General features: G+C 35.2%; 1 protein-coding gene across 6 annotated transcripts in view; it reads right to left on the bottom strand.

Moving 5' to 3' along the window:
• Nucleotides 1–14,251, bottom strand: part of tcf7 (transcription factor 7) — a 90,396-nt gene that overhangs the window by 27,552 nt on the left and 48,593 nt on the right. For all 6 annotated transcript variants that reach the window (XM_051680622.1, XM_051680621.1, XM_051680625.1 and 3 more), the window contains exons 4-5: nucleotides 10,171–10,285; nucleotides 1,247–1,325 (exon numbers count right to left, since the gene is read on the bottom strand). In XM_051680622.1, the coding sequence (XP_051536582.1) occupies nucleotides 1,247–1,325; nucleotides 10,171–10,285 (194 nt within the window). The remainder of the gene's footprint in view (nucleotides 1–1,246; nucleotides 1,326–10,170; nucleotides 10,286–14,251) is intronic.

Here is a 14,251-nt window from a genome sequence, read left to right as displayed (position 1 = left end):
ACAACTAGAGGTTGACCGATAGTTGATTTTGCTGATATCGATAACTAAGGTGGTGGGAAAGGCTGATAACAGATTAATCGGTGGAAAATTAAAAAAATTGAATAAAAAATTATTATTCTTTCCTTACTATGACACAGACAAAGAGGCCTAAACCAATAAATTTCCAGATGCAGTTTATTTTTCAAACAAAATCCCCAAAATAACCAGAAAAAAAAATTAAGATTTGGTGCATAACATGGGACTTTTATGTATAAACAAGCCCGAAGCACACCGGGGGCTCTTATTTTGAAATGACGAAATTATAAAAAAATTAAAAAAAACATTCGGTAACTACTGTCACAGATTTTTGCCGATAACGATAGTTAAAAAAAAAAAAAATGTAAAACCGATATCACTCTACATCTACACACAACATGCTATATATGTTGCTTTACTTGAGCAATAACTACTTCACATTTAGCATTTATGCTATTGCTAGCTAAAAAAAAAATAGCTAACTAGCATAACAGTACGATGTAAATCAGTAATATGACACAAAAATATTATGTAAAACTGAAGAAATGAATCAACTCCCTAACATCACTTTGTGAGTACTTAATTGGTCAAAATAACTTTAATCTATTATGTACAAATTATGTTTTCTGACAAAGAATTATTGAGCTAAACCAAGATTGGAAATAAATCAATGATGTAACTTTATTGATTCATGTGGAACTAGTGTACATGATTAAACCATGTAAATTCAAAGAATTTTTCTTCAGTGAAGAATGGCAATAAAAAAAAAAAATTTAAAAAAAAAATCAAGGTAAAACTTTGACGTTGATCAGCTGTTTGACTGTGAATTACAGAAACAAGAATTTGGGGAGAAAATGTGCTTTATTCATTATAAAAATAATAATCTTAATAGTCCCAAAAATAGGACTCGTTTTTTTATAAGCAAAACATAATTTCTTATTTCTCTCTTTTGATTTTGGGGTGAAACATGACCCAGAAACATTCTTGACAGGTTTCATGAGATTCACCCTTTTTTCTTTTGATTTTGGGGTTGAATGTAACTTTGACATGGTTTTGTGAGATTCACCCAACCATACCTGTAATTCATCACATTAACTGACAACATCCTGACACGATGACCAAAAGGGTAACAATACTTTCAATAGTACTCATTTTGAACAGTATATGAAAAAGAACAAGGTTGTGCGAATGATGAAGTTGGCCAATGGAGTGGTGTGTAGTTAAATCTTACCAGTTCATGGAGGGGGTGATCTGGCCTTGAGGCAGCGAATAGAAACTGGAGATGTCTTGAGACTGATGTCTGTGAACACCTGTAAGACACAGAGAGAGGAGGACGGTCACATGACTCAGGCCATCATTAACATGCTGGGAACCTGCCATTACTCCGGCCTCATCGCAAAGGTCAAACGCCTCTAAACCCAGATAAACAGCCAGAGAGAAAGAGGCGGAGTGGCTGTTCCTGCAATTATTGTACAGGATGTAACCAAATATGCAAGGTTTTGGGGAACCAAAGGTAAAAGTTTAAGAATTTGCTATTAAAAAGTCCATACTGATTGACCACCATTCTGATAATTGAGTGGGGAACGTGTCACCCTCAATGTCTATGGTGGTTATGGTCATGATTCTGTGCCATTTTTCTTTACAAGTTGTTTAAATATTTCCACAATGTTCTCAGTTTCACTTGTATTGAGTAATCTCTTCACATCACACTACATTTCACGTTAAATTTGCTGGTGTGGTCCAAAGTTCAATGCCTGCAAGCTGTTTGGATGCTGGAACCATGAAACAGCCCCAAACCCTGATACTTCCACCATGTTTCACATCTGGAATGGGAACATTTCTCAAGAATGCTGATACAGATTATGTTCAATTAATTCATTCTCTCTGGATTATTCATGTGTTCTTTGGCAAACTTCAGACGGGCTGTGGTGACGCATGCTCAGGTATACACTCATGTACCCCAGGTAATTTTCAGCATTTTCACTGTCGTTAGCACAAGTTTCTTCCTGCAATATTGTTGTTTTTGGAGTGATTTTAGTTATTAAATATGGAGTATTCATACCAAAGCTTTCAGAAAGAGCACTTTCATGAGCAGTCCACAGAAACCTCATGACAAGAGCATGAATGACTTCACTAGACAAGCTAGCAGCATATTTTCATTATTATACATTATATGTCTTAATATATTAAATAAAATATTCAGGGTTCCCACACTTTGACCAATTAATTTTCATTATATTTCCATGACTTTTCCATTATTTTTCCAGTCGTTTGGATTACTGGATAGGTATATTTTAAAAAATTATTTTTAGCCAATGAAAAATATAAGAGCATAACTAGAAAAAAATATATAAAAATTAACTATATACACTGGTGGCCAAAAGTTTGGAATAATGTACAGATTTTGCTGTTTTGGAAGGAAATTGGTACTTTTATTCACCAAAGTGGTATTCAACTGATCACAAAGTATAGTCAGGACATTACTGATGTAGAAAACAGCACCATCACTATTTGAAAAAAGTCATTTTTGTCATCATTTGGTACTAGAAAATCACTTGCCATTATATCAAACACAGTTAAAAGCTATTTGGTTCATTAAATGGAGCTTAACGTTGTCTTTGTGTTTGTTTTTGAGTTGCCACAGTATGCAATAGACTGGCATGTCTTAAGGTCAATATTAGGTCAAACATGGCAAAAAAAGAAAAAGATGTGGAAGGCCAGATGTACAACTAAACAAGAGGATAAGTACATCAGAGTCTCTAGTTTGAGAAATAGATGCCTCACATGTCCTCAGCTGACAGCTTCATTGAATTCTACCCGCTCAACACCAGTTTCATGTACAACAGTAAAGAGAAGACTCAGGGGTGCAGGTCTTATGGGAAGAACTGCAAAGAAACAGTCACTTTTGAAACAGAAAAATAAAAAGAAAAGGTTACAGTGGGCAAAGAAACACAGACATTGGACAACAGATAATTGGAAAAGAGTGTTATGGATCTTAACCCTGCTGGATTTTCTCCGCATAACAGTGGAAACAACTTAAAATACTCCGTCATTTTGGGCATACAGATAAGTGTAAGACATCATTAGAAACTATAAAGGGTCTACTTTTATTTGTGTATACTCACAATAACAACAAAACCTTGTGCTTTTGTAAAATAAAGAAAATAAACAGGGTTCGCTTTCAGCTGTCTCTGTCTCCGCGAGCATCTTTCTGAAACACGTCACAAAAATGAACTGATACTCTGCGAATACTTATCACACAAACATGAAACATATGTCTAAAGAAAGCTTAAAATGTCTACTTTTAAATAAAACAATTCAAATTTAAAACAAATATTCTCCTGCAATGTAATCTGTATGAAACAAAGCGATGTACAGTTTCTCCTGGCTCAGCTCATTATCTCTGATGAGATCACACCCACCAGCAGAGCGCGCTATTCATACGGTAATGTGCTGAGGCGATCAATGCAAATGGTAAACGCACCAACAACAATGCCTTAAAAAACATCAAGTTCATCATCAGATTCATTCACTTTTCTGCACGTTTGGAAGATGGCATGCTACACACGTGAGGAAGCTCTACAGATGTTCCTGGATAGTGACGAAGAGTTCACATATTCCTCAGAAGAAGAGCGGGAATCCGACGAGGAACTTTGCATTTTGAAGAGCGTCTTGATCCAGCCGAGGATACAGTTCCGGATGAGTAAGTCTTTACTTACATTAGTTGACATGCTATTTTATATAAACGTGGACATATTTTACTAGTTGGACTATTTCCAGACTTGCCGCCTTTTCATTTAAATGTTGTTTCGGCTAAAGCAGGTATTTAAATTGTATGCTGTATGATATAAATATGATATGTAATATGATATAAAATAATATGAATGTTTAGATTATATTTTAACTAGTGTTTATGCTGCCTCATTATCATCAACGAAGCTTGTGCTTGCAAATATCTGTTCAGGTGTAAATGTGTAAAATGTGCTGTAAATATGCCCATATTAGAAAATCAGCATATTAGAATGATTTCTGAAGGATCATGTGACACTGAAGACTGCAGTAATGATGCTGAAAATTCAGCTTTGATCACAGGAATAAATTGCATTTTACAATATATTCAAATAGAAAACAGTTATTTTAAATTGTAAAAATATTTCACAATATCACTGTTTCTGCTGTATTTTGGATCAAATAAATGCAGCTTTGGTGAGCAGAAGAGACTTCTTTTAAAAACATAAAAAAATCGTACTGATCTAAAACTTTTAAATGGTAGTGTAGGTCTAAAGTAAAGTCTTTATGTAAAGAAAATGTATAGTCAGATTACTTCTTTTAACTTAAACTTGATTTTGTGAATAAGCTTCAAACATTCATTCTCTCTCAGGGGATGGGTCTTTGTCTCCTCAGGTGTGAATCACATCAATATTCATGATCATCCACGCCTCCTCGCATATGGCCTTTCTAACACTAAAAGTGTCTTACAAAAGTTAAAGTACTATATTGTTTTGTATGAATGAGTGATCAGGATGGTTTTCACATCATTTTTGTAGCAAAAACTCTAGGCTACAAGACCCAGTTCTCAAAAGTCTTGTGAACAAATGTTTAGTATGTGTTATATGGCCTTATTTCAGTGACTTAAAATTTTTGTTTTTTCAAAAACCAAGCATAAACGTTATTTTCACAAAAATACAAACATGTACATACATGTTGCTCACATATTATTGTAGCCCAGTTTGTGCTGAATACAGTGTTATCAGACTTTAGACATTAATATGTTTTTAAGCAACTGAAAAAAGCACAAATGTCAAGGCATGTCAAAACTTCTCCAGGGCCCAAAACACCCTCAGACCCCAGAGGGTTAACCCCATTGAGCTTTTGTGGGATCAGCTAGACTGTAAGGTGCGTGAGAAGTGCCCGATAAGACAGCCACATCTATGACAAGTGTTACAGGAAGTGTGGGGTGAAATGTCACCTGAGTATCTGGAGAAACTGACAGCTAGAATGCCAAGGATCTGCAAAACTGTCATTGCTGCATATGGAGGATTTTTTGATGAGAACTCTTTGAAGTAGTTTAAGAAGTTCTGAATTTTTTTTTCAAATTGTAATAGTCATTTTTCATGTTATTAATGTCCTGACTATACATTGTGATCAACTGAATGCCACTTTGGTGATTAAAAGTACCAATTTCTGTCCATAAGAACAAAATCTATACATTATTTCAAACTTTTGGCCGCCAAAAGTTGTTTATATATATATATATATATATATATATATAAAACAACACAAAAAAAAAAGTGATCATGAATTATAAATAATTTCACTTCTTTGGTTTAAGTTTGCAAATTTGATCCATGTCTCTCTTTTCTATGCACTTCAAACATGGAAAAACTGGCAATTTATTAAGACATTTTCCAGGTGTTTCTTATTTCTATTTATTTTTTATTTTTTGACCAATTTACATTTAACCAATTTTTTAATTTTAATTAATTAATTTTGCTTATTTTATTGTTTATCTTGCTATTCTTTTGTAATATCCATTTACTAACAAAAGCCAGCCCCTTAATGAGATCATCCTCCAGGAAGTGACATGATTTTTGGTTGAAAAGCAACAGCAATAGCAATAGTAGTTCAATCCTTTTGATGAATTCTGACATGTTTTGTGGTATTTGGTGGTTTGTGTCTCTATAAAACATTTCAGCCTATTTGATAAAATTACAAAAATCAGCATGATAATATTACAATTTTAAAAGATGGTCAACAAAACATCAAAATGAACTTCAAAGTGACTCTCTCATGTAAGCTTATGGCTAACTTTAAAGATATTTATTTCCATCCTGTTCATTTCTTGCCTTTGTGTTAATAATCATGTTATAATTAATAAAGTTGAAGTGCCTGAGTTTGACCAGAGCATATTTCTGAAATTCTAGTATAACCTGTAACAGGAATACTTACTTTATTACCATACAATACAAGGATACTTACTTTTACAAGGTCTACAAAGTACTGCATAAAAAGAATAAACTTTATTTTTATTAGTATTATTATTATTATTATTATTATATCAGACATCCAGTGAATAAGTATAACAATGCAGCACAAGAATTAGTCCAAACGAGAATGTTTTTCAAAGTTACAAGATGATATTCACTGGAACATCAGACTGAACAAAAGCTTTTCCAAACAAAAATCCATGGCTTGTATCCTGACACAGGGATTCTGTTTGGAGATGTTCAAAAACCTCTTTGAGGAGGGTAAAAAACCCTCAATCTTATGTTGTGGAGAATGTAGTTTGAAGGTTGCCATGGTGACTTGTGATGGTACATGTGACAGATGAAACAAAAAACCCCAATAAAAACAGTCTCTGTGATATTCCAAAGGAAGTCATTTGTCAGCAGTGAGTACCCCACAGTTAAGAGAGACCTGAAGCAACCTGTGTTTGTGCAGAAGAATGCCACTTGATGACTATAATTTGCATTTGCTCTGGGCCAGTTTGTGAACAAACCCTCAATAAATCTGCACTGGAATGTGACTGAGTCAAACTGCTGGAGATATATCTACTCCCCCATCACAGAACTGCTCTACCACTGTGCTACTGTATATAATATAATATAATATAATTAATATTGTGTCTGGATCTCCATATTGCCTTGGATTGTTGTACTTCTTCAGTTTATTTTTTATTTTTATTATATATAATTCCCATCATTCTTAATGATGACTTTCATTACTGTGATAAAGATATGTTTTACTGTATTATTAAAATATTTTTGCCCCCCAATAATTTACGTCATTTAAAACGAAGGCAGTACAAAAAAATACTAACATGATGTATAAATACTTATATTATCTGTACATTACAGTAGGGAATGATTAATAAATAAATGTATTTTTTTAATTTGCATTATAGTAATGAGTGTTGGGGGACAATGCTTAAATGTCACACAAAAAAAAATATTACAATGCAAAAACTTTTAATGGTCCTAAAATAAATGTATATTTATTATTATTATTATTATTATTATATTTTGTTTTGAAATACGACCTGCACGTGTTCTTGACAGGTTTTGTGAGATTCACCCTAATACTAGGGATGGGACGATATGGTAATCTCATGATTAGGTTTGATATACGTTAAGAGGTTCATGATTCGATATAATCTCGATTCGATATAATAACATTTAAATAAAAATATTACAGAAATAATGTTTGAGCAAAATGTTCATTATAATTTCTCATCAAAATAAAGTTCTTTAATACACTATATAAATGCTCAAAGTTGAAATAAATCAGCCTGGCTACATTCAGGTGCAGAACAAGCAATAGAACTGAACAAAACCTGTCCTGGAAAATGTGAAAGTGTATATTTATTATTAAGAACAGTTTAAGTAAAACATTTTAGCTTACATTCATTTGTATAAGAAACTCTAAAGAGGTTACTGTCACTTTAAGAGTTTCACCATACATCTCACAGTCTTCCGGTTCAGCGAACATCAATGTAAATCTCTTGGTTTCTTTAGCACATCCATGCTGCGTGAGATTAAAATTAATATTTTGTTTTACTTTATCTGACTGTGAAGAACAGAAAGGATATTAAGACACATTATTCAATGAAAGTGGAGTCACCTCATCTTTGATGGACACACATTACACGGAGGAAATTATCCGCTTTAATCTCCAGCACTTTTCATCAAAACAAGGCAATTTTCCAGGTATTCCAGTACTTAAATGTCTAAAAGCTAAATTCAAGCACTTTAAGGACCTTGTGCGAACCCTGTAAACAAAATTTGCTATATTGTCCCATCCCTACCTAATACTAATGCCATGTTTAGAAGACTGAAGGTTTAAAATAAAAAATAAAAAAAATGCAAAAATAACCACAGCTTATCATGTGTAGCTATCATGTGTTTAAAATGCAAGTGAAAAGTCATATTATGCTCAAATCATTCACTATTAAAAAATTCATATCACTCATATCACATTAAACCTGGATGGAAATAGTCATTTTTAAAATAGTCATTCTTGATGGAAAAGCACTTGTTAAATGGCAAATGAGTAGCCTTTAAAGTAGTCTTTCAATATAAGACATGTTCCACTGTGTGTTTGCCAAACCCCATAAAAGTGAAAGCGCTCTGATGTTTGAGATGACTGGACCTCAAACTCACAGAAAACATTATCCAGATATCAAACATAGTACAGTAAAACACAAACCTTCACATACAGTAAGTGTCACAGGCTCAAACTCTCAATGTTTTTCATTCCGCCATGTACTTCACCTTGATGTACAGTCTGTACAGTAATGACACATTTCATTCCCATGTCAACATCATCATGTGAGTGTGTTGGGTCATGGTGGTTGAGTATGGTACAGCTCACTGATTTACTCTCTCTCTCTTTCTCTCTCTCTCTCTCTCTCTCTCTCTCTCTCTCTCTCTCTCTCTCTCTCACACACACACACACACACACACACACACACACACACACACACACACCAGAGTTGAGCAGAGGACAGGTGTGTGATACGGAAGTCTCTAGGCCCGATCACGGTGTTGCTCTAATCACATATGTGAGTGCCTTCACTAAGTAGGGCAGGGCGATATATCAAATATTAATATTATATTTGAAGTGATTTTGCTTGTGCAGTGAGACTGTCCCTCCCCCAATACCAATTGACTAGCAAGTAACAAATAATATCCTGCATTCCAGCGTTTTAAAAATAGCGTTTTAGCATGATCTGAGCTAAAGAAGCAGAATTAATGATACCAATGTTGTCAGATTTTACTGCTGATTTGAAATATGTTCTTTGATCATAATCTCAACAAACCATTTTGGAGCAAAATAGATGTGAACTTTGATTGATACACAAAACATTCTTCTTAATATCCTCTTGTATGTTGCATGTTCATACATTTCGTTCAGTGAAAATACTTCAAAGTTTGATTTCTTTTTCAGCCATCTTGGTTCGGAAGAGTTTTTCCCATGGGGACTTCTTAAAAGTTTTCATATAAGACTTCTAAGCCATGAACCAATCCAACCAGCTCCAAAGTGAATCACAACATTAGCAAAATGTAGCAAAAATGTATTTGAAAATCAGACAAAAAGACAAAAGGTACAAGACTGTACTTATCGCCTTTCATAGGGGAATGAACTGCAATCCCATGAAGCGTTGTGAATGACGTAATCAAATTAAAAACGACTGAAAAATATAAAATTACTGACAAAGTTGTCCATTACGAGTACAGAAAAAATATATTTACTGTGTACTGTAAAATATTCATTTATATATACAAATATATCAGTAGTTTGAGTCACGGGAGTGGGCAATCGCTGCAGAGCTCTTTTGCTGCAGTTAGTCAGCTGCTATTCTCTGATTGGTGAATATATATCTTTAGGATCATGGGTATCATAGTTCTTAAACAAAATAATAACAAAAAAAATGTATGTGAACTAACGGGGACTGATGGCTTCAACAGAAGCATATACAATCAATAGACAACCTTGGAGCTCATGGTCGTAAAGTTTTAAAAGTTATCATTAACAAGTAATTCCCATATGGAAAACAAATATGGGATTTTTACTTCCACAACCAGCCTGTTGAGCTCTATTGGTTATTTTTTTTTTTTTTTTAAGTGATGAGCCCTTTGATATGATCTGCCCAAAATTTCTGATTCAATAGAAACTGCGCTAGTCCAGCGAATTCATGATCATTCCTTGTCTTGCAACTCATACGTACGAGAGTACTAATACAGAGATCAATTAATAGTGTCTCTGATTTAAACTTCAGTAGCAAAAATGGTAACATTGGTAGGTTTAATTCATTTTTGTGAATTGGTTAAAAACAACTGAACTGAATTCAACAATTTATTCGCTTCATCACTCAAAAATGTTGATGGAAATCCCTGTGTAGCATTTTTTTTAATTAAAAACATTTTTTATGTATTAAAATGATGTAGCAAAAATGTATGTAAACTAAACATTGGCTCATCCAATCCAATGTTTTTTTAACAGTATTTAAGGTACCATACCTGAATGAGCTGAAAAAGTGATTAATGGAAAACAAACCATGTTTGCGGTTGAGTATGTTTTTGCAGGGAGGCGTTGAGGAGTTCAGGGTTCTATATGAGAGATGTTGGAACAGAGGTGTAGAGACTGTGATCATACCTGGTTTATGGCTGACTTCTGTGGGAATGTGTGTAGGGCCTGGGTTGAAGTGATCGTACGGCAGCAGCGGCGTTAATGGATGCATCCCCTGCTGGACCACCGACACTTTGTTGGACTGCAAGACACACACAATAAGATGAGCATCAATTGAAATTCGATGCTTGAAAAGGGTGGCGTGTGTGCACGTCAGATGTCGAATACATTTGCTGAAGGAATCAATGAGAGGAGGAGGACCCATTTGATCGATAGGCCTTTGATGATCAAGGCCAACAGCACAAGAGCTTGTTTGCTTTCATGTTTCTGTTTACAAATGGCCTTCAATAACTTATGTGAGATCCAGTTTTCTAATGCTAACAGTGTGTTGTTTGTCATGATATGCCATGATGGTTGCATACTTGGAAGCGGTCGCATTTCTTGGCCAAACTTCTGACTGTCAAGCCTTTCATATGGGCTTCTTTTCATCTGTGTTTGAGAGTCTACACATGTGTGAGAGAAACAGTGCGTGCGTTTACTGAATGATTTGACAGAGATTAATCTCCATGCGTCCACCCGTATCACACACAGATCAAGTGTTGGGGAATAACTAACAAACAATTGGTGATGTTGTGCGAGCAGCCTCAGAGACACGGGTTCTGGTCCCACTTTGGTCGCGTTCGTAAAAACAATGGTGAACACGATTCAGAGGTTGCATTTTCGTTCTAAAATGAAATTTTTATTCCACTGACGGTTAGGTTTAGGCAGGGCTCTACAGTGCGACCATTTCTGTGAAAATTACTATGTGCGACTGAAAAAAATATTTAGGTGCACCGGTGCGAGAAAAAAACGATTCTCCGATTAATCGATTCTGAGAACGCGGCAGCAGTAGTGCTTATGCGTGTGCCAGAGACAGATGTTAGAAACACGTGCATACCCTAAAGCCAAGTGCATCCTACAAAACTGAACGCAGACTAGATGTATCAATCACACACCATTAGTCTCCAAATGAAACTCCCAAAATTAATTCACAAACTCGCGCACATGGCAACGGGAGAGTTAATTTCGTGATTACATGTCAACAAAGAACATGAAATACGAGCTTGCACACGTTTTGCACTAATTTGCACAACAAGTGAAAAAAACCCACCTGAAAATAATAATGAGACAGCGGTTCGGGAGATATGGGTGATGTTTTTATTTTCCAATAATGTTTTGTCTGCTGCTTCCCAATGTCTTTCACTCCTCTTGCGCTCGAAAGAGTGTGCACACCTTACGGCTCGTTAGATAAATGTTAAGCAGGTGAGACTTCTACTCGCAAACAGATGGAACAGCGCATACAAGATGCTTTATTAATTTCTAAAATAATAATCCCGCTATTTGTGCCACTTTATCACCTGTGGTGAGGAAAGGAGAACCTGACATCTGCACTCACAGAAGCAGATATCTCGTGTAATCAACGTGGAGCACCAATCTGTAGTTAGAGATAAAACAAAAAATAAAAAAGGACTCGGATAGATTTATTCTAATTAAAAATGTAATACTATTAAATAAAAATTATTAACAATGCTTTAAATATATAAAAGTTATTTAAAATAATCAGTTGAATTTTTTAATTTAATAGTATTGTGTTTTGAAAACCAATATTTATTTTCTTTCATTTATTTTCTTGCGTAAAGAGGTCAGTGTTCATCACTTTGTATGATGACAATATAGCCATACAAAGGCTGTAAATACACTGTAAACCAACAAAACAGTCCCTTGATTTGAGTGTGGATTTTGTAGTTACTGCAATTTTCTCAAAACCTGATTATAGTTGAGCGAGACCTGTCTGTCACAGGGCAACTTACAGTCTTAGAACCCCAGTTTTGGTCAAAATGTGAAGTTACTGTGTTTGCCTTTCCACGGCAGAATAATCAATAAGAAAATCGAATCATGAGGTACCTAAAAATTCCCGACCCTAGACTGAAGCTCATGAAGTGTTGTTACAACTCCCAAATGCATCTACACTGCGCAATAGATACGTTTCACACTGCGATTGGCTGTTTTTTATCCCTTCAGTCAACCGAGCAAGTGCGAAAAACTTGTGCGAGACGTTTTAGTTTTAGCTTGAATGAAATGAGAAACATCAAATTTTACGTTAAAAGTTAAAGTCTGGCCAACTGAAATATGCAGCATCTGATTGTTGTTAATTGTGTGACAGCAGCATTCATTGTGTTCAGCAGTGCAGATGTCAATTTAGAGTTCTTAAATACATTTAAGAGGACCACACTTCAAAGACTGAATATTGTGTTTTTGTATATTTATTTTCATAAGGTGAAACAGGTTAACATGAGCACTACTGTATGTGTGTGTGTCTTGTTCACCGTGCTATGGACTGTGTTTGTGCGAATATCAGCGTGGACTGCTTGTGAACCAGTCATAATACGATTCAAGCTTTGCAAAGGAACTGTTATTGAAGAATGGGGCAGTTAAAAACACTTGGACTTGACTGCAAAATCGTGAGTAACAGTTTAATTCATGAATATTTTGAATGTCATGACTAATTGATAGTTATGGTGCTGATGTGCTTGAGGTTACATTTTAATTTATTTGGATGCAATGTGTTGGATGTGCGTTGTGTGTAAACCCTGAAGTTTAGTTTTAGAATGTTGTGGAGAGCTTGTTTATTCTCTTCCAACTGAGTTTCAAATATGACTGTATTGGAGGTGCTGCACGATGTTAGCCAATCAGAACAGTGGGCATTTACATTGAAGTCTTAAAGGAGCCGCTGAGGCCAAAACCGAACGTTTCAGTCAGAGGGCCAAAGACAGGGTGGAGAATTATAATTTATTACTAAACTATGACAGTTTTGGTGCAAAAAACTTTACTGACATTATCAGTGGACCTCAGGGAATATAATAAGAATATAAAAAAATAGCATTTTATGACTCTTTAAGGCTGATTCAGTGTTTCACTGTCCAACCGTGAAACATTTCAAAATGTTTCTGTGACGAGGAGGAGGGCGTGCCCGGGCCGTGAGGATGCACACCTGGCGTTGAGTTGCCTAATCAGCGGGAGGGAGATAAGGGAAGAGCCGGGGATATTAAGTTTTCAGTTCAGCGTTTGTGTTAATTAAAGTCTTGTTGTTTGTTACTCCGGTTGCCGCATCCAACTAAATACTTATCAGATCTTTAAAACTTCTGATTGCAGAATTAAATAGTATATGCATGTTATACTAAATTCAAAAATATTTTCTTTTTTAAATAGCTGGTTAGATACTTTTTTTGTAACTTGTAATGTAGCTAACTACTTTTTAAAAGAGTAGTTTGACTGTAGTTTAGCTACTTTAAGTTATGAATTTGAAAGTAGCTTCCCCAAAACTGCCCAGTTCGCATTACACCCACATCACACCCAGATCAGACCCAGATGATACCCATCACACACAAATTACACTCAAATGACACCTACATTGCACCCAGATCACACCAGAATTACAGCAACATACTGTAACACCTGAATCACTCCCAAATCGCATCCAGATCACACAAACATTCTCCATTGAAGGATATACACTGAGGAGAATCCTGAAATAAAACATCGTATTTATTAATACTGTAATACACAGCTCCACAGAGTTCTGTTTCTCTCTGTCACATATTTGTGTGTGCACTCGTCACTGATATCTTAATGTTCTGAAAAAATCAGTGTTTGGAGTTTAATGTCTGAATGTAGATCAGATCAGATATACTTGCTGAGAGATAATCATCAGGTTGTTATTGTTATGTAACTTCTTACTACGATATGATTGTCAGATGACAATTAGAAAGCACGTAACCTAAAGCCTTATTCAAGGACTGAGATTTAGGGATCAGGACTGAAATCATAATAAGGAGTGCAACAGAGCACCTATAATTCAATGCCTATAATATCTGTTTAAAATCGAACAAAATCTATTTGCATATGGTTGTTTCCTTTTATCCCACATTTGTTTGAACAAGAATGCAGGCGTCAACAAAAGACATGATAGTGTTTGAGGAAGCAGTCCTCTCATACGGGACCAGGGCGGGACTCGGCGACCCGTTGCCTCTTACGGTCATAAACACTTTACTGTCTAATGTATTCTTTG

This window comes from Myxocyprinus asiaticus, chromosome 40, assembly GCF_019703515.2.
Source record: "Myxocyprinus asiaticus isolate MX2 ecotype Aquarium Trade chromosome 40, UBuf_Myxa_2, whole genome shotgun sequence".
Classification (NCBI taxonomy): domain Eukaryota; kingdom Metazoa; phylum Chordata; class Actinopteri; order Cypriniformes; family Catostomidae; genus Myxocyprinus; species Myxocyprinus asiaticus.
The sequence above is the reverse complement of the archived record's forward strand: the minus strand, read 5'-3'. Positions and strand labels throughout refer to the sequence as shown.